General features: G+C 57.1%; 3 protein-coding genes across 4 annotated transcripts; 1 reads left to right on the plus strand and 2 right to left on the minus strand.

Annotated features, from left to right (window-relative positions):
- The first annotated feature begins 238 nt into the window (after nucleotides 1-238).
- Nucleotides 239-6052, plus strand: ZFAND2B (zinc finger AN1-type containing 2B). 2 transcript variants are annotated; one of them, XM_021526249.3, is made up of 9 exons: nucleotides 239-383; nucleotides 1080-1174; nucleotides 1598-1729; nucleotides 2379-2530; nucleotides 2985-3092; nucleotides 3262-3331; nucleotides 3850-3926; nucleotides 4523-4604; nucleotides 4872-6052. In XM_021526249.3, the coding sequence occupies exons 1-9, from the start codon at nucleotides 329-331 to the stop codon at nucleotides 4908-4910; spliced, it is 810 nt and encodes a 269-aa protein (XP_021381924.2). In that variant the 5' UTR covers nucleotides 239-328; the 3' UTR covers nucleotides 4911-6052. The 2 variants fall into 2 exon arrangements, with proteins under 2 accessions (XP_021381924.2, XP_021381925.2); XM_021526250.3 differs by having other exon boundaries at nucleotides 240-383; nucleotides 4526-4604.
- A 308-nt stretch (nucleotides 6053-6360) lies between these two features.
- Nucleotides 6361-13137, minus strand: ABCB6 (ATP binding cassette subfamily B member 6 (LAN blood group)). Its single transcript, XM_021526248.2, has 20 exons — nucleotides 13064-13137; nucleotides 11913-12444; nucleotides 11228-11365; nucleotides 10759-10948; nucleotides 10459-10551; nucleotides 10012-10204; nucleotides 9804-9925; nucleotides 9612-9721; nucleotides 9467-9532; nucleotides 9200-9325; nucleotides 9035-9111; nucleotides 8866-8929; nucleotides 8684-8769; nucleotides 8537-8594; nucleotides 8260-8364; nucleotides 7615-7789; nucleotides 7219-7331; nucleotides 7017-7111; nucleotides 6769-6837; nucleotides 6361-6679 (listed from the first exon to the last, which is right to left on the minus strand). The coding sequence occupies exons 2-20, from the start codon at nucleotides 12426-12428 to the stop codon at nucleotides 6553-6555; spliced, it is 2523 nt and encodes an 840-aa protein (XP_021381923.2). The 5' UTR covers nucleotides 12429-12444; nucleotides 13064-13137; the 3' UTR covers nucleotides 6361-6552.
- A 512-nt stretch (nucleotides 13138-13649) lies between these two features.
- On the minus strand, nucleotides 13650-23620 carry ATG9A (autophagy related 9A). Its single transcript, XM_021526251.3, has 14 exons — nucleotides 23467-23620; nucleotides 23200-23243; nucleotides 21810-21874; nucleotides 21351-21512; nucleotides 21106-21247; nucleotides 19455-20203; nucleotides 18998-19151; nucleotides 18602-18781; nucleotides 17559-17804; nucleotides 17048-17268; nucleotides 16534-16651; nucleotides 16139-16361; nucleotides 15860-16002; nucleotides 13650-15753 (listed from the first exon to the last, which is right to left on the minus strand). Exons 1-14 carry the CDS (start codon nucleotides 23567-23569, stop codon nucleotides 15748-15750), a joined length of 2556 nt encoding a protein of 851 aa, XP_021381926.1. The 5' UTR covers nucleotides 23570-23620; the 3' UTR covers nucleotides 13650-15747.
- Nucleotides 23621-23673: the final 53 nt, after the last annotated feature.

The following is a 23673-nucleotide window of genomic DNA, read 5'->3' on the forward strand; positions in this document are numbered from 1 at the left end:
CGACAGGATCCGTGGTTTGTGTCCCTTGAGGCAGAGAAGGGAGGAGGGAGGGATACGTTCAAGCTATCCCATGGCGGCAGACAGCTCTTGCTGGCCTGGCAGGGCAGGATGGTTCTGGGGATGGCCCTCGTGGACTCCGCCTTGCCCTGAGCCTTCCCCCGGCGCCGGGCAGGTCTCTGGAGCTGGTCTTCCCACGGGTCCCGGCGGTGCTCCCGGAGGAAGGGCATACGGAGGGAGGCGGGGCGGGGCTGTGCCTGGTGCCGCCCCGTGACGCCCCGCCGGAAGCGGGCGCGGCGGGGCCGCCGGTGCCGGTGGCGGCGGTGCCGCCATGGAGTTCCCGGACCTGGGCGCGCACTGCTCCTGGCCCGCCTGCCAGCGCCTGGGTGAGCGCCGGGGAACCGGGGGGCGGGCGCGGCTCCTCGCCGGCCGGACGGCCGCGGTCTCGGGCCCGGGCGGCGCGGAGCGGGCAGCCCGGCCTGCGGGCTCGGTGGCGGGGCTGCAGGGGCGGGACGCGGCGCCCGTGCTGCCCGTGGCGAAGGGGTCCCGATCCGTCCGGCTGCCCCGCTAGGGCGGGGCTGGCTGTCCGTGCCGCTAGACCGGGTTTCCGCCGCTGGCTCTGTCCGGGTACGCGGCTCTACCCAAGCGGCTCTTGCCCGGTAATAGCGGGGCAGGGCCCGGACAGGCACCCCCCTGTCGGCCCTCGGTGCTGCATGCTGGGGAGACTGCGCGGCGGGCCGGCTGGGACCCCTCCGTACCCCGGGCATCCCGCTGGGCGAAGCCCCTAGCGACTGTGGCAGCATCACTTCCCACCGGTTTCAGGCCGGCAGCCCGCGGGGGGAGCTTGGTGTGATTCAGGATGCTACTCCTGATCTCGGGGACCGCACGTTTTGAGGAGGAGCCCTGGGTGTTTCTGAAGACGTGGCTATGGACCTGCAGCCCTTTTGTTTTCGTGCTGGGGGATGAGAGGTGTGGCCCTGGCTCTGCCGCGGGTCACTGTTTTGCCTCTGGGAAGTCGGGGAGGCCTCCGGGCTGCAGTGCTGATCTCCATGCTCTCTGCCCATGCCATATCCTGCTCCTAGACTTCCTTCCCCTGAAGTGCGATGCCTGTGAGCAGATCTTCTGCACCGACCACATCGCTTATGCCCAGCATGACTGCACCTCTGCCTACAAGAAGGTAAGTGCAGGGAGCAGATCTCATCCACCCTCCTGCATAGAGCTGCTGAGCTTTTCTAGCCACCGATCATCATAATCTGTGGTGACTTTGGTCACTTGAGCAGTCCTCCTGGGGATGTGTACTGAGTCTAAAGACGTACCTGAAAGCCAGGATTTGCATCTCAGTACTGTAAGCATCAGGCCCTCCCTCTCCCACTGGTGAAGCAGTTTGGGCATTTCCCAGCCACAAGATCTTCCCTTCCCCGAGTGTGTGTCTGTGCCTCTGCATCTGCTGTGCAAGCTGGTTGGAGGGTCATGAGCGGGATCTCAAACTGCAGCTGAAGCTGTGGAAGCCATGGTAGGCAGGTCCTGAAAGGTAGAGAGATGTGCAGTGCTCAAGGTTGCCCAGCTACCTGCTCCCAGCTCCTTGTTGTTGTCTCTGCAGGATGTGCAGGTCCCAGTGTGTCCCCTCTGCAACACCCCAGTCCCTGTGAGGCGGGGGGAGATGCCTGATGTTGTGGTGGGTGAGCACATTGACCGTGACTGCAAGTCTGACCCTGCACAACGCAAGCGCAAGGTATGTACTGTGTGGCTGGGCCAGGTGAGCTCTGCCAGGTCTCTGATGGAGCCTGGCATGGGCTGAAAACAACACAGATTCAGCCCTGCCTGGTGCTGTCTCTGGCACAGAGGGAGGGTTGGTGAGCTGGAGGTGTGCACATCTGCAGGGCTCTGTGGAGTCTGTCAGGGGAGCAAAATGGTGATGGAGTAGGGCTGTGCAGCCAGCTAGGACATAAGGATGGTAAACTGCATGCTGCCATTAGGAAAATGCAATTGGCAATTAACTACCCCATTTTGCCAGGAAATGAAATTGCTGCAGGGAGCTGGCCCTTCAGGAATGCAGCCCAGCAGTAGCTGGAATACCCTGGGCTATCCCCACTGTATTGGCATGGAAGGCAGGAGTCCCTGGGCAAAGCGCTCTTTCTCCTGCTGTGCATTCTGGTTGTGGAGACTCTTGTCTATGGAGACTGAGGAACCAGTGAATTATTAATGAACTAGCTAAAGAAATTATTCAGAGATATCTAAGAAAGTATTAAGATACAAATTTCAGTGCCTTGCAGAAGATAACACTGGTGGGGAAGGGTGGTCTCTGCTCAGGACCTGGCATGGAGAGAAGGGACAGCTCCACAGCATGTGCTTCTTTTCACCACTGCTGTGTCATCTTTCAGATCTTCACCAACAAGTGTTTGAAGCCTGGCTGTAAGCAGAAGGAGATGATGAAGGTGATCTGTGATCAGTGCCACAAGAACTATTGCCTCAAGCACCGGCACCCCCTGGACCATGACTGCAGTGGGGCAGGGCATCCCCTTTCCAAAGCAGGGTGAGGGCCTGAGAATAAACAGGCTGGGAGGGGTGGGGCTGTGTTTGCTAGATTGGGGATAGAGAAGAAGCCCAGCTCCTCCTGACCCATTGTCTGGGACTGCTGCATTGTCACACTCCCTGCCCTGTGTGCCAGGGTGTCCTCCTGCAGCACCAAGCACATCAGTGTACACAGTCTCTCCTGCAGCAAAAGCTGTCAGTAATGCCTGCTGACTGCTTTGCTCTTGCTTCTTTCCCCAGCCCTTTATTCTGTAGCCAGTGGTTTTTGCTGGTCCTGGTACACAGTTTTAGGGAGAGAAACAGCAATTGAAACTTTTGGGAATAACAGCTGCAACATGGGAGGAAGAGGAACCAGGGAGGTGTCTTATTTATCCAGCTTGATATCCCAAGGTGTTCAATGCCTAGAAATTGCTCATGAAGGTGAACAGTTTCTCACAGCATCCTGTCTGTCCTAGGCATGCTGCAGTTACCAGAGCCCAGGCATCCTCCTCCAAAATAGTCACCGCATCAAGCAGTGGAGCTGCCCGGCCAGCAGACAGCTCCTCTTCCCTGGCCTGTGCCAGGTAAGGTGATGGCCTGACTTGTAATTCTGAGGTGGGCATGACCAGGCTCATTTTGCCTCTGTGTGGAATGCCAGAGTAACATCTCCCTTCTTCTTGTGCCTCAGCAGGATGGATACTCATACTAGGGCTCCCTGCCTTGACAATAATGCAGCTTTTCTTCTGCTTGCAGGGGAGGCAGAGCAGCTGTGTCGCAGACTCGCAGCACCTCCCCTCCAGCTGTCATGCTGCAGAATGGGCTGGTGAGTAGCTTGGCCTGGCCATTTGGGGTGGTTTCTGTGCCTTCTAGGAAGTGACTGTGGCAAATGCTTTCTAGCCCACACTCTGTAGGTGACTGTGCTCCCAGCTGTGTCTTCCCTGGCAGCCAGTGATCCTGAAGGCTCTGTGGGAAATCAGAGCTTGCTCTGGTGCCTGCAAATGATGGCTCTCAGCTTTCCTCAAAAAGACAAAGTGCACCAGCCATTTTCCTTGGGCGTTGTTTTTCTGTAGTACAAGAAAAGGCTGGAGGAGACTGGAAATTACTTTACAGTGGTGTTCCTGGCATACTCCTGCATTAGCAAGCAGGAGTGTCCCCTTGGGTAGGGGGTGAGCACCGCTGGTCTGTCCAGAGCCCCAGTTTTTCACCTTGGCTTGTCTGGTCTCCTGGAGAGAGAAGATTTTCCCACCCTTGGCCAGGAAAGACTGTACCTGCCACATGTGCTTCAGGGCTGCCTCCGGCCCCCCACCCTGGCCATGCTGGTGACAAGGTGTTTTGTTTCAGAGTGAGGAAGAGGCACTGCAGCGAGCTCTGGAGATGTCCCTGGCAGAGTCGGTACGCACCTCAGCACAGCAGCCCAGGTACAGCCCCAAAACATGTGGTGTGATGTGTTGTGCACCCATCCTCTGTGTGAAAGGTGCCTGGGGGAGCATCATGTGGCTCTGGGATAACATTCCTCTCAGCACGTGTTTCCATATGATGCCTCTCTGGCTGGGAAAAAAAGGAAGACTCCAGAGCCAACAGGGGACTCTGTTCAGCAAGCAAGCTCTCGGCCCTAGGGGTGCTGGTAGGGGACAGTGACTGACACACAGAGTAGGACAAACCATTGTCTGACTACTTGCCAACTAATGGGTTTGGCTGGAGTGTTATAGGTGGAGTAGGGGTGTTCATGGAGGACACCTGGGGAGCTCATGTCCCCAGGCACAGTGCCCAGTGCTGCTAAAAGCACCATCTTATTGACTGGATTTAACAGGGCTCTCCTTGGTCCAGATTTCTGGCTGCCAGCCCTAGCTGGATCTTCTGCTCCCTCCCCAGCCTCTTCAAAGTTATCCTCAGTTGCTCCCTGCTTTAACATATGCTGAGGGGTTGCAGTGGGATGCTGAAACCCAGAAGGGCTCTGAGCACTCAGCCCATGAGCCCGAGGGAGGCTGAGGCACACAATGCACCACTGTCCCAGCAGCACACAGGAGGAGGAGGATCTGGCACTGGCTCAGGCACTGTCAGCGAGCGAAGCCGAGTACCAGCAGTCGCAGCGGCAGGTGAGTGAGGGCTGGCTATGGGCTCTGCGTGGCTCTGGGGCTGATCCTGGCCTAGCTGTTTGAGGCAGGGGGCCTCCCTGGGTTCTGTTTACTCTGGCTTCTGTCTAGCCTGGGTTTCCTCACCAGAAGGGCAGCCCAGCCTGGCAGTGGCAGCATCACTGCTGAGCACACATCTCTGGGAACTTGAACACTGGATGTGTGCCCTCTTGTAGGGGAGAAGAAGCAGCCTGCTTGCCCTTGCTCACTGTGTGCTTCTTTCTGTTCCAGGCGCACAGTTCAAAGCCATCAAACTGCAGCATGTCGTAGGCAGGTGAGGTGGGGTGTGCCAGCGGACACAGGACCTGCTTGTGACCTGAGGAGCGGCTCTGGCCTCCCACATGGATGCCATGGGTTTCTGGCCTGGACACTGGTACCAAGAGCCCCTTGCCAAGGACAGCTCATCTCCTTGGGAGCTGTAAGCAACCAAATATACACTGACACTTCAGCCCTAGTACCTATATAAAATTAGTGCAGCAAATTGATGATGCTCCTGGGGAGGTGAAGACTGTACAGGACGGGGCTGGGTACACACCAAAGCAAGCAGCAGCCCAGGGTCTGCACTCACCCACAGTTGCCACAGCCGTGTCCCAACACTGCCAGGACTGTGGGGCGAGGGCAGAGCTATGTGGGGACATATCTGCATGCTCAAACATACAGCTGGGATGTAGCTGCCTTCTGTAGCGGGGGGCTGGATTCCATGCTCTGGGAAGGGCTGTGCTAGCCCCTCAGCAAAGAGCAAAAGTGGCTGGAATGGTCTCTTGTCTGGGCATGGCACGGATGAATGTGCAACCTCCCAGCAGTGTGAAAGCAGCCCTTTCCCTGCTCCCCACACCCTCGGTGCCTCCCTGCTGTTTGCATGTACAAGAGCACGTTGGGCCCTACCCTGCTCGGCTAGGGCACAAGACCTCTCTGACACTGAATGGAGCTGCATTTCCTTTCTGGTTTAATATAATAACCTTGGCAGTGACTTGAATGGCAGTGTTGCTCACATGAGATGGTTGCAGCTGCCTTCCTGCTGCCCTACACTTAAAACAGGGCCCTGTTTAAATGCTGCTGGGGTAGGAATGCATCCCTTCTTCCAGTTGTGTTGCTGGGGATCCCCTCCTGGATAGCAATAGCACAGAACCCCTCCTTACAGACAAATCTCTGAGCCTAGAGCCTGTTTGGGGAGAGGGGATTTGTCCTGCTGGTCTCTTGCAGGGTATCTGCAGCCATGCAGAGGTGTGCTGCTTTCCCACCTGCTGCTGTAGTGGTTCCTGCCTGCAGGGCTGTGCCGGGTTCTACACAGGACTGTGCTGTCCTGCTCTGAGCAGCTGAGGGAGGAGGTTCAGGCTGGGTCCAGGGAATGTGGAGACTTGTCGAAGTGCTGCTTGGGAAAAAATAAAAGCATAGCACAAGGTACAGAGGTACCTGAGGGAGCAGTCACTTGGTGTCCAGCCCAGAGTGGCACGTCTCTGTGGAAGGTGGTTGAAGTGGGGGGGCACATAGGGGTGAGGGCACAACAGCTGCCCTGCTCTTCCACTGCTGTTGGGGTGCAGCTCCCTGCCAAGCTCCACCCCAATGGGGATGGAGGTGCTGACAGCCTGCTCAACCCCGTGCCCACCTAAGCCCAAGGAGCTCAACCTTGTGGCAGAGCTGCCAGTTGACCCAAGTGCCCAGGCACTAACCCTGCCTGCCCCCACCAAGAGTCACGTACCCTGCCCAGCGCACACAGGTATGGATCTGGGAAGGACTTGGTTTAAGAAATTACACAACAGCAAAACAAACATGTACAAATGTAGTGGAGTGTCCAACCAAGAGCCCGCAGCTCTAGTGCAGACAGGGCCTTTGCCTGCAGCCAGCAAAAGATTCCCAGGCAGTGTGGGGGCCTGGACCCAAGTCAGTATCACAGCAGAACTCCTGGTCATGTTCATGATGCTTTCTTGCTGCTCTGGGGCTTCTTGGTGTGCTGCTCCTTGCTCTCGCCCTCGTCCCCAGTCTGCTGCTGCAGCCACATGCCAGCGTACACACCACCCTTCTGCAGGAGCTCCTCATGCCTGTGGGGAGAGTGGAGGGATGCAGGGTCCCAGGCTGGTCCCAGAGCCAGGGAGGAGATTCCCTCCCCCAGCCCTCCCCTTGTGCTCACCTCCCTCGCTCCACAATGTGCCCATCCTTAAGCACCAGGATCTGGTCTGCACCTACCACAGTGGAGAGCCTGCAGGGAAAAGCAGGTGTTACCCTCACTTGGGTGGGAGAAGGTTTCTGAGGGTTTGCACAGTGCCAGGAGATGCAACCCCAAGGGCTCTCACCTCCTGAGCAGGGGGCAAGTCTGTGTGCCCCTCTTGCGGGGTCTGGTCAGCACCTCCTGGATCAGCCCCTTCCCCTTATCCCTACCTGTGTGCAACAACAATGGTGGTGCGGTGGGCGCAGACCTTGGCCAGGGAAGCCTGGATGTTCCTCTCAGTCTCTGTGTCAAGTGCAGATGTGGCCTGCAAGGTGAGACAACATGAGGAAGGGATAGAGGTCGTGTGGGCAGCTGCTAGGCATAGGGCTGCTGCAGAGCTGGGTAAGGCTGGGCTGGGGCCACTGCTGTTACCTCATCCAGCAGGACGATGTGGGGACCTTTCAGGATGGTGCGTGCGATGGCAACGCGCTGCTTCTCGCCCCCGCTCAGCTTCAGCCCCCGCTCTCCCACCTGGGTGTTGTATCCTGCAGCCACAAGAGCAGAAACATGATGTGCTGGTGCCTTCTGAAATGGGGATGGGGACCTACTGCCCTGGGAGGTCCTGCTGTGACCACAGAGCCACATGGTGGAACCTCAGCTTATCCTTGTCCAGGGGCTGATCTAGCCCTGGAAAGACAGCAGGGAAAGGCAAAGCAAGACACAAAGTCATGCAGGTGTCTCCATAGGAGATGTCACCCAAGGATACCTGTGAGGACAACTAGAAGGTCTTAGGGGACCATGGAATGGCAGCAACTGCAGGGGTCTCACCATCAGGAAAAGAAAGGATACGGTCGTGGATGTCAGCAGCCCGGGCTGCCTCCTGTACCTCCTGGTCAGTGGCCAGGATCCGTCCGTAGCGGATATTGTTGGCGATGGTGTCGTTAAAAAGCACGGTGTCCTGGGGCACCACCCCAATGTGAGCACGCAGCGAAGCCTGCTTCACCTGGGAGGCAGGGGAGAGGGCTCAAGCAGACCCACACCAAATTCAAAGATCCCTCCAAAACCCAATCCTACCCTCAGCCATGAGCCCCATTCCTTGCAAGCTGTGTGCTGTAGGGTCACCCTGCACCACAGGCTCAGCTGCATCTCCACTCTGCAGTGGGGAGCCCTAACAGTGCCCTAGTCCTTCCCAGGGAGCCCTGGTCAGCACCCAGCATTTCAGCCTGGGGTCCCAGAGTCAGGCCATTCTGCCACTTCTGGCACAGCCATTGGCCTGCAAAGGGGCTGTGGGGGCTGCATGCTCACCCCTACCCTGGGGATCAGCCATGAAGTCAGGGCATGCTGCACTGCTTTTCCTTTCTCCTTTCAATGCTCTTCCCATGCAAATATCTGGGTGCCTGCACTGAGCAGTGCTGCAAAGGCCCAGATGAGCTGGTGTGTCCTCCCCGGTCCTTGGAGGCCCTCCCCCCTCACCTGGGAGATGTCCTGCCCATCAATGCGGATGCAGCCACCCTGTACATCGTAGAAGCGGAAGAGCAGACGGATGATGGTGCTCTTTCCAGAGCCTGAAGGTCCCACCTACACAAAAAGGAAAAGGGACTTAGAGATGGCAAATTCCCAGTTGCTGGAGGCCACGGGCTGGACAGGAAAGGGCTGGTCCTGCTGGGAGCTGTTCTTCCCACCTTCATATTTTCTAGCCTCTCTACCCCCATCCTTCCCTCCCACAGTGAACTCACAGTCCCACTCTTACCAGAGCCAGGGTCTGCCCAGGCATCACAGAGAAAGAGACATCCTGTAGGATTTCCTTCCTGGAAGAGGGGCATGGAGAGGGGCTCAGGGCCACTCCATGGCCCCACATCCCTATAGCAGGTCCCACCCTGTGCCCAGTACCCCATACCCATCCATGTAGCTGAAGTGCACGTTCTCAAACTCAATCTGTCCAGCCTCCAAGCGCAGGTCACCAGCGTTCACCACATCTTTCACCTGTCAAAGTAGAGGCTCAGGCTCAGAGCAAACCAATCCCCAGGGCAGAACCACAGGCCCAGTGAGGGAGCAAGGTCCAGGAACAGTGCCACCCACCTCCTGCTCCTCGTGGAAGAGCTCAAACATATTTTCCATGTCCACAAAGGAATTCTGGATCATCCTGAAGAGGGCAAAGACCAGAGAAAAGGGTTTGGGGCAGCACATACCGACCCAGTCACCCATGGAGAGGGGGGATACCACGCACTTCCACACCTCCCAGCATTACCTATAGTAAGTCCCGAACCAGTTGAGTGGCGTGTAGAGCTGGATTATGTAGGTGCCAAAGAGGACAAAATCTCCCACCTGGAAGGGACAGGGTATAGGGGTCTGTAACCACCAGCCCCACGGCTCCACCTCAGCAGGAGTGTGCACAGGCCGGCACCAGCCTTACCTGCAGCTTCTTTTCAGTGACGAAGTAGGCACAGAGCAGGGACCCTGCCAGCAGCCCTAGGCCAATGACCAGGTTCTGGGTCTGGTTGAGGAGGCCCAGCGAGGCACTGACTTTCCACTCTGAGACCTGGAAGAGACAAAGTCCTGTGAGATGCTGCTGCCTCCAAACCAGACAGTGATCTCTGGTGATCTCTATCATCCCTAAAGGTGCCTGTGAGGTTTGGCTTCTTCCCCCTTGGTGCCCCTAAAGGTGCTGAGCACCCCATACCTGGTACTTGACAATGGCATCATTAAAGCGGTTCACCTCATAGCTCTCTGCATTGTAGTACTTCACCTACAGGAGCAGAGCTGGTATCAGCACCCAAGCAGTCCTCAGTGACCCTCCCCCCCACCCCCCCCAACTCCTACAGTACCGTCTCAAAATTGAGGAGCGAGTCCACGGCCCGGGACTTGGCCTCATTGTCCCGTGTGTTCATGTCCCGACGGTACTTGGTTCTCCACTCAGTGATGAAGATGGTCAGAGCTGTGGACAGGAGGAAGCTGCATTGCAAGGCTCCTGCCACCCCACAGACTGGCAGCCCTGCACCTTGAGCCCTCTCACTCACTCAGGTACAGGCTCATACACACGAAGATGATGAGGCCAAACCAAGCGCTGAAGACCGAGGTGAAGTAAACTATGCTGATGACAATATCCGCAATGGTGGGGACAATGCTGAAGATGATGTAGCTGGGGGGTAGGAGGAGAAATGGAACATCAGCCCAGCTCAGTGGGGCTGCCCAGCCAACCCCCCCACCCACCACGGGCACACTGACCTGAGCAGGCTGTTGATGCTGCTGGTGCCTCGGTCCACGCTACGCAGGACCTCACCAGTGCGACGCCCCAGGTGCCAACGCAGGGACAGCCCGTGCAGGTGGGCAAAGAGCTGCACCTGCACCTGCCTGTTGGTGAACTGCTGCACCCACACCCACAGGAAGGTGCGCAGGTTGCTCACAAAGCCAGTGGAGCCTGCAGGGCAACGTGGAAAGGTCAACCGAGATCAGCTCCACTGGGGCATGCAGAAGACTTCCAAAAGTCCAGCTGGGAAAGGGGGATATGGGATGAAGCCCACTTGCTTCCCCTAACCTGGGACCAGCCCAGGCTGCTGATTCCAAGAGAGCAGCAGTGATGGGGCATATGGGCTTCCCTGGCCATCCCAGCACTGGTATGATGTGCCCAATATCATCTGTCATCAGTGCTCCATCCTTCCCAATGGTCCTTACCAGCACCTCCACCTTGCAGGAACTTCAGCCCCACATAGCTGCAGACAGTCCAGGCCAGGGTGTGCCAGGGAGCACCAACTGTCAGCTCATTCACTGTAGGAAGTGTGCCAAGGGTCAGGATGGAGGGACAGGGAGCATCCCAGGGTGCCTGTGGGAAACAGCCCCAGCACCCAGTTCTGGACCCTGACCCCCTGTACTCTGCTCCTGCCAAACCCCTGCAACCCTCCAGGTCACCTCAACACCCCACAGAACTTGGTGAGGCTGTGGCGAGCCTCACACACCAAACTCCAGGTGCCTCACCAATATTCTTGTAGTAGATGGGGACGAAGACATTGATAGCCCGCTCCAGCCCCATGAGTGCCATGCAGAACAGCACAAGCCCCTGCAGCAGGTGGTTGCCCCTCGGCCACATGTATGGCACCAGCAGCCGCAGCTTCCTCCGGAAATCCTTCCAGGTGGAGGTGGTCCTGCTGGCATCTGTCAGGAGTGGCTGGGGGAGAGCAGACCAAGGAGTCATTGCCTTGGCACCCCAATCAAGCTGGCAATGGTCCTGGACAACACCCCGAGAAAACCAGTTCCCCTCCAGAGTGCTCACTCCATCCTCCAAACAGGGCTGCAATCTAGTGACATCAAGCAGGGAGACTGGACAGCTCTAAACCTTGTCCTCCTACATCTCATGAAGATCGTGATCCCAGGGCAGCTGTATTCCCATTTTATCCCCAGCTCCTTCCTGGCCATATCCTAAAACTGCTTCAGTCCCAGGACTCACCTGGCTATTCTCCACGTCCCGCTCCTCCTCATTGATTAGCAGCATGTAGGGCTTGTGGGGTAGCCCCGGGGCTTTCATGCCCAGGATGAAGAGCATGAATGTGCAGATGTAACGCAGCAGCCAGAAGCCAAACTGCACCTGAACAGAGAATTAGAGTTCAGCATCTCAGCTGGCCCTCAGCAAAACCCTGAGCATGGATGGGTATGATCTGAGAAAGACAAAGAGCAGAGCATGGGGATGGGGTGAAGTGTGCCAGGGGACACCCCATGCAGCTCAGTGGGAGTCCCTGGTTGAGCACAGCACCTCAGACAGGCCGCACCCAGACTTCATCCTTCCTCCCCATATCATCTGGCTCCATGCCCTCTGCACCTCAAGGTGCACTTATCCTAAGGGGTACACAGAGGCAAAGGGCTGTGGGAAGCAGGGATACACCCCTACTTCTGCACCTGGGTCTGGGCCGGGTAGAAACAAGACCTGAGCTGGGTGGGGGCATGGAGAGATGTGTGACAACTGGGCTTGGGACTGAAATATCTGGCAGATCTGTGGGTGCAACCCAGAACTGTATACACCCTGGGCATGGCAGATTATGACATGCATACTCCATCCCCACACCATAAATTCTGCAGTCCCTCCCACCTCCAAAAGTGCCTCATTCCCCTTCCCTAGCCACAGACACCCAGCCCACCTTCTGGTTGGTATCCTCCAATGCCCACCACCACAGAGGGCTCCTCCAGCACACCAGGGTCAGGTTCTCAGCAGCAAAGGCCAGTGCCCAAAAGAGGAGGAGGACGGTGCCATGGCCCCGTGTTCGGTCATGGGCCAGAACCCGAGTATGTTCCAGCTGCAGGAGGGCAATGGCACAGCCCCAGCTGAGGGCCCAGAGGCAGGCATGCAGCAACATGTACCCATAGAGCTGTCTCAGCCCCACTCCTTGCCACAGCAGCCCACCAAAGGGCTGCAGGGCCAGGAACAGGGACAGCAGGACCTGGCCACGGTAGAGGCGAGAGCGGGGAATGTACTTGGGCTCCATGGCACGGCTGAAGCGGGCGTAGCAGGCATACTGCAGGGCACCCAGCAACAGGCAGACGCTCAACAGTACAGATGGCACCAACGTGAAGAAGAAGCAGGGCTGGAAGCCCTGCTGGACCCAGGCCTGGGTGATGGAGTTGTTGCCCTCACAGTAGCCCCCCAGCACGGCCATCCTGGCAGGTCACCAGCTGTGGAGAGAAGAGAGCCCGAGGCAAGGTTTCAAGATGAGCTCTGGTACCAGCTGCACAGAGGGTCTCACAGTGAGGTGGCATGGCCAAGCAGCAAAGGCCTTCACAGGGGCGAGTACCGCTGGACATGGACACATGACACGCTGCATGCAGCACACACAAAGCGGTGCATGCAAGCAGGGCCAGCTTTGCATGGGGATGGGCATGAGCACCATACCTGCTGTGTGCCCTGAGTGGGGGCACAACATTAGACTGGGCCCACCAGAGCCACTCAGGCCCCTGAGGATGCCCCTGAGGATGTCCAGCGGGAGCGGCAGAGACAGCAAGGCAGAGTGAAGCTGGGAACAGTCTCAAGTGGGAGGGAGCAAGGGCGGTGATGCAGCGGCCGAGGCACAGGTGGGGAGCGGGCGGGGAATGTGGAGGATGCTCGGGGAACCGCGGGGCCGTGCAGCGGAGAGGCGAGGGCAAGGACGGGCACACAAGAGAAAACTCGCGGAGGGCGAGGCAGAGGCCGCGCCGGGCGAATGCCCGGGCGGTGCCGGCGCCGCTCAGGCCCGGGACAGCGGCCGCGGCCCCGCCGCCGCCCGGCCGCCCTGCCGGCCCCGCCGCGCCCGCTCACCTGCCCCGGGCCGCCGGCCTCGGCCCGCTCCGGGTCCCGCGCCGCCGCCTGCCGCCGCCAGCCGGGCCCCAGCGCGTTCCGCCCCGCCCCGCCCCGCTCCCCGCCCCGCCGGCTGCTGCCCGCCCGCCTCCTTCCCGGCGCCGGCACCGCAGCCCCTGCCCGTGTCCCTTCCCCGGGCCGCGGTGCCCAGCCCGGGCGGCACGGACCTGCCCTGCGGCGCCGGGGACGGGTCGGTGCCGTGCCGCGCTCCCGGGCCGGTGGCCGCGGAGGGTCTCCGCCCCGCTGTGAGGCCCCGTGAGACGCCCCGCTCTCGCTTATCGCCGCCGCCAGCCCGGCCGGGCCGAGCCGCGATAGCCCCGGAGCCCCTGCGGGGCCTCCTGCCACAGAGGTCAGGCAGGACGGGGCACTGTTCCCACGGGGATAAATATAGCCCCTGCTCCTCCCGCGGCTGTCACTACGCTCCTGGGAGCTCCCAGAGCCTCGGAGCAGGCGGCAGGCTCCTCCCAGCCTCCTGCTGCCATCGCAGGCCAGGCCCAGGTGGGCTGCACGGTACCACAGAGCGAAGGGAGACTCGGACACAGGCAGGGATGATACACCCCATCTTTATTAGACGGCTATACAGCTGTACAGCGGGAGCACGGGGTTATGATACTGCACTCCCCAGGACCTCCGTGCCCGCACATCTCAGGAGGAGATGAGGAAGAGTGGCTCGCCATGCACATGGGACACTGACGACACAAGCAAATCATGCGGCAAAGACTTGGGCCTGCTATGCCTGGCCTCTCCTTCCTGCCAGCCCAGGGAAAGATACAGAGTTTTGCTCTGCCCCAGGGCACTGCCTTCAGCCATTCAGCTGTACAGACCAGCAGCACCTCCATTAGGAAGCCCAGACGCAGTGTCCCATAGGCCCAGAGCACCCAGGTACACAGAGCCCTGACCCCAGCAATTAAGAGCTGATCTCCACCCTGAGCTCTGCTTTAGAACACTCTGATCTCATACAGACCCCAGAGCAGTTGTAGCTCCAGCCCTGCCCAGCCCTCCCCACAGCAATAATACATCTTTTGCTACCCCAAAGAGCCTGCCCTTTTGCAAGCCCCCAGGCCCTGCTCATGCCCAGGTTACCAGGGTGCAGAAATGCTGGCAGCAGGTGGCTTACAGCTGTCCCAGGCTCAAAGGGCAGAGGGCAATAACCCTGGCAAGAGAAGAGGGATGGCCCTGGACTCCAGAGACAGCAGAGGAGGATGAGCAGTGCTTGCAGAGCGCATGACAAAAGCAAGCAGCCCCTACCAGAAGCAAGGGGAATGAATGGAAAATAAGTCGTGGGCAGGAGTTAGCTGGGATTCAATTCCCCAGAAGCTGCAAAGAGAAAAGAGAGAAAGCAGAAGGATGGTGGGAAGGTCTTGTCTGAGGCCACATTGCACAGCTGTGATCCTAATTCCCCACCACCATCCCAAGCCTGGACTGAGGTGTGCCTCTCCCTTCCGGATTCAGGATGCCCCTCCTTGCTCTGCCACGCATGAGACAGTGGCATGGTCTCCACAGCAGCTGAAACCACTTTGTAAGCAAAAGGAAGGTTTCAGGAAGAAAGAAAGAGCTGGCAACCTCTGGGCAAGATTCGAGATGAGCCAAAGCCTTTGCCAGGGAAGAGGAAAAGCCAGTTCCACAGGAACAGCTGCATCAGAAGGACAGAACCAATACAGCACCTGGGCATGGGAAAAAAAGGCCCTTTTTGTGCCTGGAGAAAAGGAACCAACACACAGAGCACAAGACCTTCAGGTTGGGCTTTGAGCACTCCCAGTAGATGCTGTGCTGCTCCACAGTGGGGTCTCTGACACTGCAGGAGGGCCCACTAGTAGCCCACATCCCATAGGTGCCATACATGGGGAGGATACTGCTGCCCTGGCACAGAAGCATCACTCCAATGACCCCTTCTTGCATGCAGGGAATGGGCCAGCTGTCATGAGTCAGGGAAGAGCTGTAGCATCCCTGGATTGAACCAGAGCCGCTCCCACCAGCTCTCTATCTCACCTGTACTCATACCAGCAGCAGCCACCAGGGCCCATCCCTCTGCAGGGTGCTGGGATAGAGGGGCGGGTGACTGCCCCACTGTTGTCCTGCTCTGGGCTGAGAGGCACAACACTGGTCCTCTCTGGGAGGACTAACGTGGTCCTAGGCACCTTCTCTGGGCTGCAGGCAGGGCAGTGTGGTGCTGCAGGCTGAGCTCCCTCAGATCACCCTCAACAACTCCTGCCCTCATTTTGACAGCAGGTCCCAGCTTTGGGCGCACGTCTGGATGGAGCTGATGCCATCTCCCATCCCTTTGAAGATCAGCTGCTGCTGCCACCTCCAATCCAGTCCACCAGCAGCTCCTCACTGCTAGTCCCGTCACATCAGCTTCCACAGGCTCTGCAGAGATCCTCCGACACGGACGACACAGATGTGAACACAGACACGGCTATGTACTCACACACGCATTCACCCCACAAGTCAGAGTGGCGTTGACTTGACACATGGCTAGACACAAGGTGCCACAGCAAAGATGCTGGCCTGGCAGTTTTGTCTCTTCAGCAATTGATGGCAACAAAATGTCCACTCAGTACAGGAGAAGAATCAAGCCCATGCCACAACCTGCTGTCCAGGTGGCTCCCAATCTGCAAACCCCATGAGATCCCCAGTCTACCAGGCTATACCTGCAAGACAAAGAGAGAATGTGGCACCTACTGGGACCAGCTGCCAGCACCCCAGCCTGGCATCAGAGTACACCTTGCCCCTCTCAGCCACAGCCATCACCCTTACCTTGTGAATCTGTGGTGGAAGCTCGTCCTCCGAGCTCTCCTCTGGCACAGGCTCTGGGTGCCTCGCTGACTGCCCGTCCTCGGCCCAGCCTCCCAGAGGAAGGCGGGAGAAATGTGATGGGGCTCTGTGCACTGTGCCTGGGTCTGCAAGAGAGGCAAGAAATTAGATTAGCTACCTGTGGGACTGCCAGTGTCGAGTAGCAGGCAGGCTGCTTGTGCCAGTCCATAAAGGACATTGGTTACCTGACCTCAACTCGGACCTCTGCCCTGGCTCCCTTACCTGTGATGCCACCGTATCGCCGCTGGAAACCAGTCTGCAGTGTGGCTGTCTCCTCGGCAGGCTGCCGCGGTGAGGAGAAGGGGTAGCTGGCAGAGCGGGGAATGGGGACGGGGCCGCCCCGCTGAGCCTCCAGCTCTTCGTGGGCACTCTCCCCACTCTCATCACTCTCTCGTCGGTGCCAAGTGTGCCGCTCGGGCTCCAGCTGGGCATGCTGCTTGTGCAACTGCAGGCCAAAACACGAGTGACTCAGCTGTGTGGGAGTAACCAGATGCCCAAACACACCCTCTCCGCAGCAAAGCATACACACTGGTTTTCTCATCCCAATAGAGAGGGCAACCCAGTCCTGCCTTCCCTGCTCCATGCCACTCCGGCCAGCCCAGCTCTGAACTGCTCACCTCGTGCATGTAGAGTGCATGAAGACTCATCTCAGTCGAGGCATACTCCGACAGGATCATGCTCTGCAGTTGACCCTCCCAGGCACTGCTCCCCGAGCTCACGGTCCTTGCATCAGCACTGCCACAGAACACACCAGTAGTGTTTCCTGTCCAGGTGCCCCCACAGTGCCCAGCCCCTCGCCACACTAATGTCAGGCTCACAGAGATCTGCTCCTGAACTGGGTACAAAGACACCCATCTGCAGCATCTCCCAAAATACACAAGCCCGGCTACGGCACTGCCTCTTCCCTACACAGTGTAGTACCTACAGGAGAACAACAGGACCCAAACACTATCCTTTGGGGCCAGTCTTAGCAGCTGGCACCAGCACCTAGACCTCAGTCTAACTCTGCTTGTGAATGTCCCTTGCAGCCCAGGCTGCAGAGAGAAATGCCACCATGCATCTAGGACAACAGGATGGCATTTGGGCAAAGGGTAAAGGAATCTGGCTGCCCTTCTCCAGCCAGCAGCTTACCCAGAGGCTGTCATGGCACAGGCACCACGAGGCTGGGCCCCCTCTCCATCCCTTCCAGATGCCTGGAAGCCACTGGAAGGCTGCTGAGCAGACTGGAGCGGGGAGAAGGAACGCAGAGCCGAGGCCACTTCTGAGAGATGGCGGGAAGCCTGTCCGTCCCGGCTCATGTGGAAGCCCAGTGCTGAGGAGCCTGCTATCACATTGGCAATCAGGCTGTGAGGCTGCAGAGTTGAAAGAGAAAGAGCCACTGTGCTGTGTAGAGCTGGAGGACTGATCTCACCAGACATACAGAGCTGGGCTATCTTGGCCCCTCTCCCATCTCACAGGGCTCTAGGACCGCCTATTATCTTCTCTAGAAACCCAGAAATGTCCCAGATAGTGCTGATCTACCACATTTTCATCCCCAGATACATCCCAGGCAAGGGCAAAATTACCCAGAGGGCCTGACGATGAATTTCCCAGCATGTAGCAAGCACCCCAAGAACAACCCACATGCCCTGAGCCTGGGCACCTCTGACTCCGACTGCAGGGACTGGATGGAGCTGAAGAGGGCATTTTCAGGGAGCACAGCCTGCTGAGCCAGTGCCACGCTGCTGTCCCGGTGCACTCGCTCCTTCAGGAAGCCGATGAAGGCTGTGCTCTCGCGGGGTGGCTGCCACTTGGGGTTGGTGATGGCAAAGTGCATGAGGGACAGCTCCGTTTTGCCATCCTCAGCCTGCTGGTAAATGGAGGCCTCCGTCTTTCCTGCTGACATCCACTGTGGACAAGAGACAGGTAATGAGAGACAGGATCTGCTCTACAACCCTGCCAGCCCTGAGATTCCTGCCATCAGTCTGGGCAAAGCATGCAACAGCCAGCCCATGCAAGGCCATGGCTCCCCATTTAGCAGGTGCTACACCAGAAGTCCCCACGTTCATTTGGCCATCTCAGCCTGGGGAAGAAGCAACAAACAGTTTGTTCCACCTCCATCCCAGAACATGAATTGCTGCAAGGGAACTGGAGAGCTGGGAACAGTCAGACAAACAGGAAATATTACAGTCAACAAATAACTCTTCTTAAAAGCTTCCTGCCATAATAAGCTCACTTCCTTCCTAGTTCATGACTGTGTTACTAGAAGTCTTTCCCAAGGCAAGTAACCTAAATTCCCAGGCACACAAAAAAGATGGACCCCTTTTCCCCTCCATCTTAGATTCTTCATAATGGAAAATGCTTCCCATTTCCTCTAGACTGCTTCTCTCCTGAGCACAAGCAGGAGAGAAGTGGTCATACTTTCTAAATGTCCACATTCCACTCTTATGAGGACACAGAACCCTTGGCTGTGAAAACAGGCAATGACACTAAAGAATGATACAGCCTGATTCCCAAAGCATCTGGTCAGTAATCAGTAATCACAGCTGGGCCACAGGAGCCTTCAGGAGCTGGTGACCTGTGTTGCCAAACCCAGACACCCTACCAAGAGGTGGGTGGCTGGGCTGTGGGCTGCCAGGAAAGGTGAGTTCGGGCATCTCGTGGGTCTAAAAGACCAGACATGCTGGTGGGCAGCACAGGACCTACCGCAGGGTGGCCGTGCTGCCGCACGTCCATCTGGGCAAAGGAGCAGGTGTCACCCACGCCCACCACCTCCACGGTGAAGTTACGGAAGAAGTCAACAATGTCCAAGGACTTGGGCCGTAGGCAGATGATGAGGATCAAAGGGGTAATGATGGGACTCAGGAGCTCTTCCAGGATGAAGACCTGAGCACAGAAATGATGGGTTCAGCATAAACCTGAGGGTCAAAAAACCCACAATGCCAAAACAGACTGCAGAGGTAGCCCTCCATCTTTTGGGGCAGGTATCTCTGAGGATGCTGCCTTGTTCCTCTATCAGCCCAGGAGCTGTTGAGCTCTCCAGCACCTTCTCCATCCTGTGACGGGGGTAAGTCCCCAGCCTCACAGTTAAGCCAAGCTCACCGCTTTGTACTGGAAGAGCTGTGCAAACTCGTCCCTGGTCTCGTAGCGGTGGGCATTGCCCTGCCAGTGGTCAGGCATGTAGTGGATGTGTGCCAGGATGACTCGCAGCAGCTGCTCTGGGCAAAAGACCAGGTGCTGGTCAGGGATGAAAGACCTGCATGACAGGACAGGGAAACATCACAGCATTACACCTCAGTTCATGGGAGATGTCATCTTGGGAGGGCAGGGTGACTGGCCCATATCACAGCTCTACCTATAATCTTCTGACCAGATCAGCCCCTCACACCATACAACCACTGCATCCAGGATCACTACCTCTCTCTTCCCAGCCATGCCCCTCATTCACACAGATTCACATCCATTTGCAAGCAAAGAGCATGTTTACATGAATTGCTGCCAGCCTCACTGCTCCCTACAGTGCTGCCAGGAGCATGGGGACAGCACAGACCCACCTCACCTGCACACCGTGATGCCCACCCCGAGCAGGGTGACCGTGGTCAGGACGTGCTCGACCGCAAGCACGTCCTCATCATAGATGGTGAGAGCGATGAGCACAGCCAGGATGGAGCCAGCAAAGAAGGCCACGTTCTTGGCCACGATGGTGAGAAGCGGGGAGATAAAGCAGTTCATGTACTTGGAAGCCGGCTTGTACCCCTTGCTGAGGCGTGAGTGCAGTTCATGATCCAGCTCATTGAAGTGACGGAGGTAACAGCGGCCATAGAGAGACCAGCAACGGGCACCCAGGCTGCCCGGCTCCCGCTTCAGGATCTCCGTGTAGCTGAAGAAAGCATAGAGGATCTGCCAGATGAGGATGAGGGGGCAGAGGAGGAAGTTAGCAATGCCAATCCAGAGGATGCGAGTGCTGAGCTTCTCAGCCAGCTCCAGGCGGTTCCCGGCCCGCTTGTATTCAGCCTTCAGGCTCCACTCGTTCTCAAAGAGGGAGCCAGGACCCCAGAAGAAGATGAGCTCAAAGTTGTACTTGAGCCCACGCGTGTAGAAGACGGTGTCTCCCAGCAGGGGCAGGCGGAAGCGGATGGGCAGCAGTGACTTGTTCACCATGGCCACCATGTAGTTCTTGAAGCGGAGGATGCGGTGGTAGATGTCCAGCTCTGTCAGCTCCTTCTTGTGGATACAGATCTGGTGCTCCTTCTGGATCTGCACAATGCGGGCCTGCACCTCCTGCCAGGTGTAGTAGGGCAGGGTGGACTGGAAGGTGGGCAAACAGCAAGATTAGGAGCAAGAAGTATCCAGGGACAGAAGCCGGGCTCAGCCCATTGAAGTAGCAGGTCCCAGCATACACCTTGGGGTGCTGACAAAGTGCATGCAACACCAGGACATGAGGCACCTCCTGGCACCACTTCAGCCTGCAGCAGGCAAACCCCACACCTTGCCTTTGTGCCCTTTACCCCCTAGATTAGCACAGATGACTGTTTCCCAGCCACTCATGCACCAGCTTCCTTGAAGAACACAGGGCCAGGCTTCTATGATTCCTCCCAGAGCTGTAATCTGGAGTCAGCAGGGAGAAATAAACACGGAAGGGACTTAAGCAGTGTCCCAGAGAAAACTGGGAACAAACCAAGCCTTTCAGCTCACCCCACCTTTCTCAAGATACTTTCTCCCTCCGAAGGATGCACAAATGCCTTTTCATGTTCATCAGAGCAGGGACTTTGGACTAGGAGGTATACACAAGCTTCAAACCCCATCTGTGACACACTGATCTCCTGTGTGACCTTCACAACTAAGTAGCTCCAAGCCTCCCACGTAAACAAGGAAGCTGAGGCTGTCCATATCCCAGGGAGGTATGAGGATATCCTCACTTATACCTTCTCTGTGGAAAGCATCACAGAAAAGACCACCGCTGAAGAATACGCATATTGGGTGGCATATGGCAGAGGCATGCGCCAGCAGGCAGAGAGGCAGACTGAGCACAGAGAGGTTAACACGGAATAAACTGGCTGCTGGAAAAGAGGCTGAAAGGAGATCATGTGGTTATGGAGCAGAGGGAAGAATGCTCGGTCTGACTGAGAAGAGGAGAGGCATGAAGGCAAGTTGTAACCGCCAGCAAATGCCTCCCATGACCCTTGGCAGCCCCTGGATCAGCGACTTACCATGGGGATCTTCAGGGCGTTGATGTAGAAAGAGTGAATCTCCCAGTAGCAGCAAATATTGTAGACAAATTTGACGAGTCGGTGGATCCAGAAAACCCCCGCTATCACCAAGATGCAGATGAGGAAGCTGTTTGCCTGGATTCTGCAAGCAAGAAGAGGCAAGTAGTGGGATGCAGGCCCAGACAGGAGCCCTGAGTACTTATAAAAACAAGAGCAGTGGCTAACATGCCCTCCACTGCCCCTACCTTGCACTGCAGACATTTGGAGGCAGGAAAGCATCTGGCAGAGTCACCTTAATGGGCTCAGTGGGATGCTGGCTGTGATTTAATGCTTTGTTGGCAAAGAGGATGTCATAATCAACACAGCTGATAAGAAAGGTGGTGAATGCCACCACAAAGATGAACTGCCTGTGAAAAAAGAGAAGTGTTGTGAGAGAATCACCCTTCTGTTCCACTACAAAACAGCCAGCAGCCAGGGTCATATGCCACGGAGATGCAATCCCACAGCCATGGCAGCAGGAACGCCCACAAGCAACAGTTCCTCAAAGTGAAATGCAGGTCTGGGGCATGGAAAACCCTGATGAAGGGGATACAGGACAATTATGAGAGGAGCCCTTCCACCTACACAGCTGCAAGTCTTGACAAGTGCCTGTGGCGGTCCCCCAGCAGCTGTCACAGCCACAACACAGGGGAACCTGCACTTACATGAGCTCAAAGATCTCTCCAATAAGCATGCAAGTGAAGCCATTCTTCTGATGCAGGTTATAGACGTGAAAGCTACAGTCAAGGAAAACAGCATGGAGACTCTTTTCAGATGAAGGATGAAGAGGCTTTTGTCCCACTGGTTTCCACAGCTCCTCAGCCAAGTCTCCCTTCACCACCAAGAAAAATTCTCTCCCACTTCTACTCATCAGCAAGTTGGTTCCCCACTGCAGAAAAACACACTCTGCCCAGGTAAAGCATAGCTGGGGTAGAAGGACTTGGCTTTGTTCATGCTCCTTTCTTCCTGCACTCAACATCCGTAGTGGGAGTCTGTTCAGCACAGAGCAGAAACTCAGCCTGCACTCAGGCTGCATAACAGTGGATAGGGCAAGGCAGGGTAGGGCAGGACAAGATAGAGACAGACAAAAATGCATTTAGTGCCACCTGGTATCTGCTCCTGCCCCCAGCAATGTGGTCAGCATAACTAACACCATTTCATAAGGCAAGCAGCCCAGCGAGGGTGTCACCAGTTAGTGGGTCACCCTTTCCCCAGTTATCAGGCACTGAAAGTCCTGTGAACCAAGTAGATAAATCAAATGGCTTTCTGCTTTCCCTTCCTATGGGCCTCAAGATTCCTTGGCACCAGGCTGATTACTCTCTTCTGTGCTGTCCTTGAAGGTCCCAGGCACCTGGCCAACCCAACAGAGGTGATGACCCCATCATTGAAGAGAGAAGCATTAACAGCACCCAGAGAACTATTCACAAAATCAAGGAGTTACAAATCCTAAGTGGGAACTTGTATCACAGCTGCTTGTGGACAGTGACACCCAGGACACTCAGTAGCCAGGCATTTCCCCCCTTTGTCATCTGTTTCTAATGAGAACTAGGCAAATTACTCAAATTTTTTAATGTGATTTTTGAGTCTACATTACGATATTTATATTGATGCACAAAACCAGATGTTAAGGTATGTCTAGAACAGTAAAGAGTCCAGATGATTAGAAGCCAGAAACTAAGAGATACTATAAACTTCTGTTCTATGCTACTTATAAAATTGTACTACACTGATTCTGCCTACAGAAATCCTGTACTACTTGTAAATGCCATGCTAGCAATAATATCCTGTTAAGAATATAACACATTAACTGTAATGACAACACTACCATCGTTACTTTTCCAAGAATTCCTAGAAGCACGTGTATGACCCTGCGTCAAGTGACAGAGTCCCAAGGCATGGGGGGTTCTGTCAGCCCCTCTGAGCCTGTGTAGCATCCTGCAGGGATGGCTGACACTGCCCAAGCTCCAAGTTACACAAAGTTCCATGTTTTCCCCGTACTTAGAGCCGGGACGAAGGGGATAAATCCCGCCTGACCCTCGCCCTACAAAAGGATATGCGAGAGAAGAAAAGGTCGAGGTTCTCGATGTGATGCCACGGAGCTGAAGGAAGAAGCAGCACAGGGTGAGGGGTCCTCAGCACACCCACCCTTGGCGTTGTGACCAGCACAACCTACCCCTTCGCCCGCTGCCCCCCAGGCCCCAGAGCCGCCCCGCAGCCGCCACCCCGGCTCCCCTCGGTGTCCAGCCTCGCCCCTGCGTCCCGGCCTCTTCCGCACCCCGCCGCCGGCCAGGCCCAACCCCCGGTGCCGGTGCCATCGCTCACACTTGGCGCCCTCCGGGACGTGGACGAGCAGGTCGCCGCCACCGGGGGGAGACTCGGTGGAGGAGCTCTCCAGGCGCTGGTACTGCGTCTCGAAGTGGGCCATGGCGGGGCCCCGCGCCGCCGCCGCCGCCGCCACCGGCGCGGCGCGGCCCGCTCGGCCCCGCCCGCGGCTGCGGGCACGGTGCCCGGCGCTGAGCGGGTGCGGCG

The sequence above is a fragment of the Lonchura striata genome, chromosome 8, assembly GCF_046129695.1.
Source record: "Lonchura striata isolate bLonStr1 chromosome 8, bLonStr1.mat, whole genome shotgun sequence".
Lineage (NCBI taxonomy): Eukaryota > Metazoa > Chordata > Aves > Passeriformes > Estrildidae > Lonchura > Lonchura striata.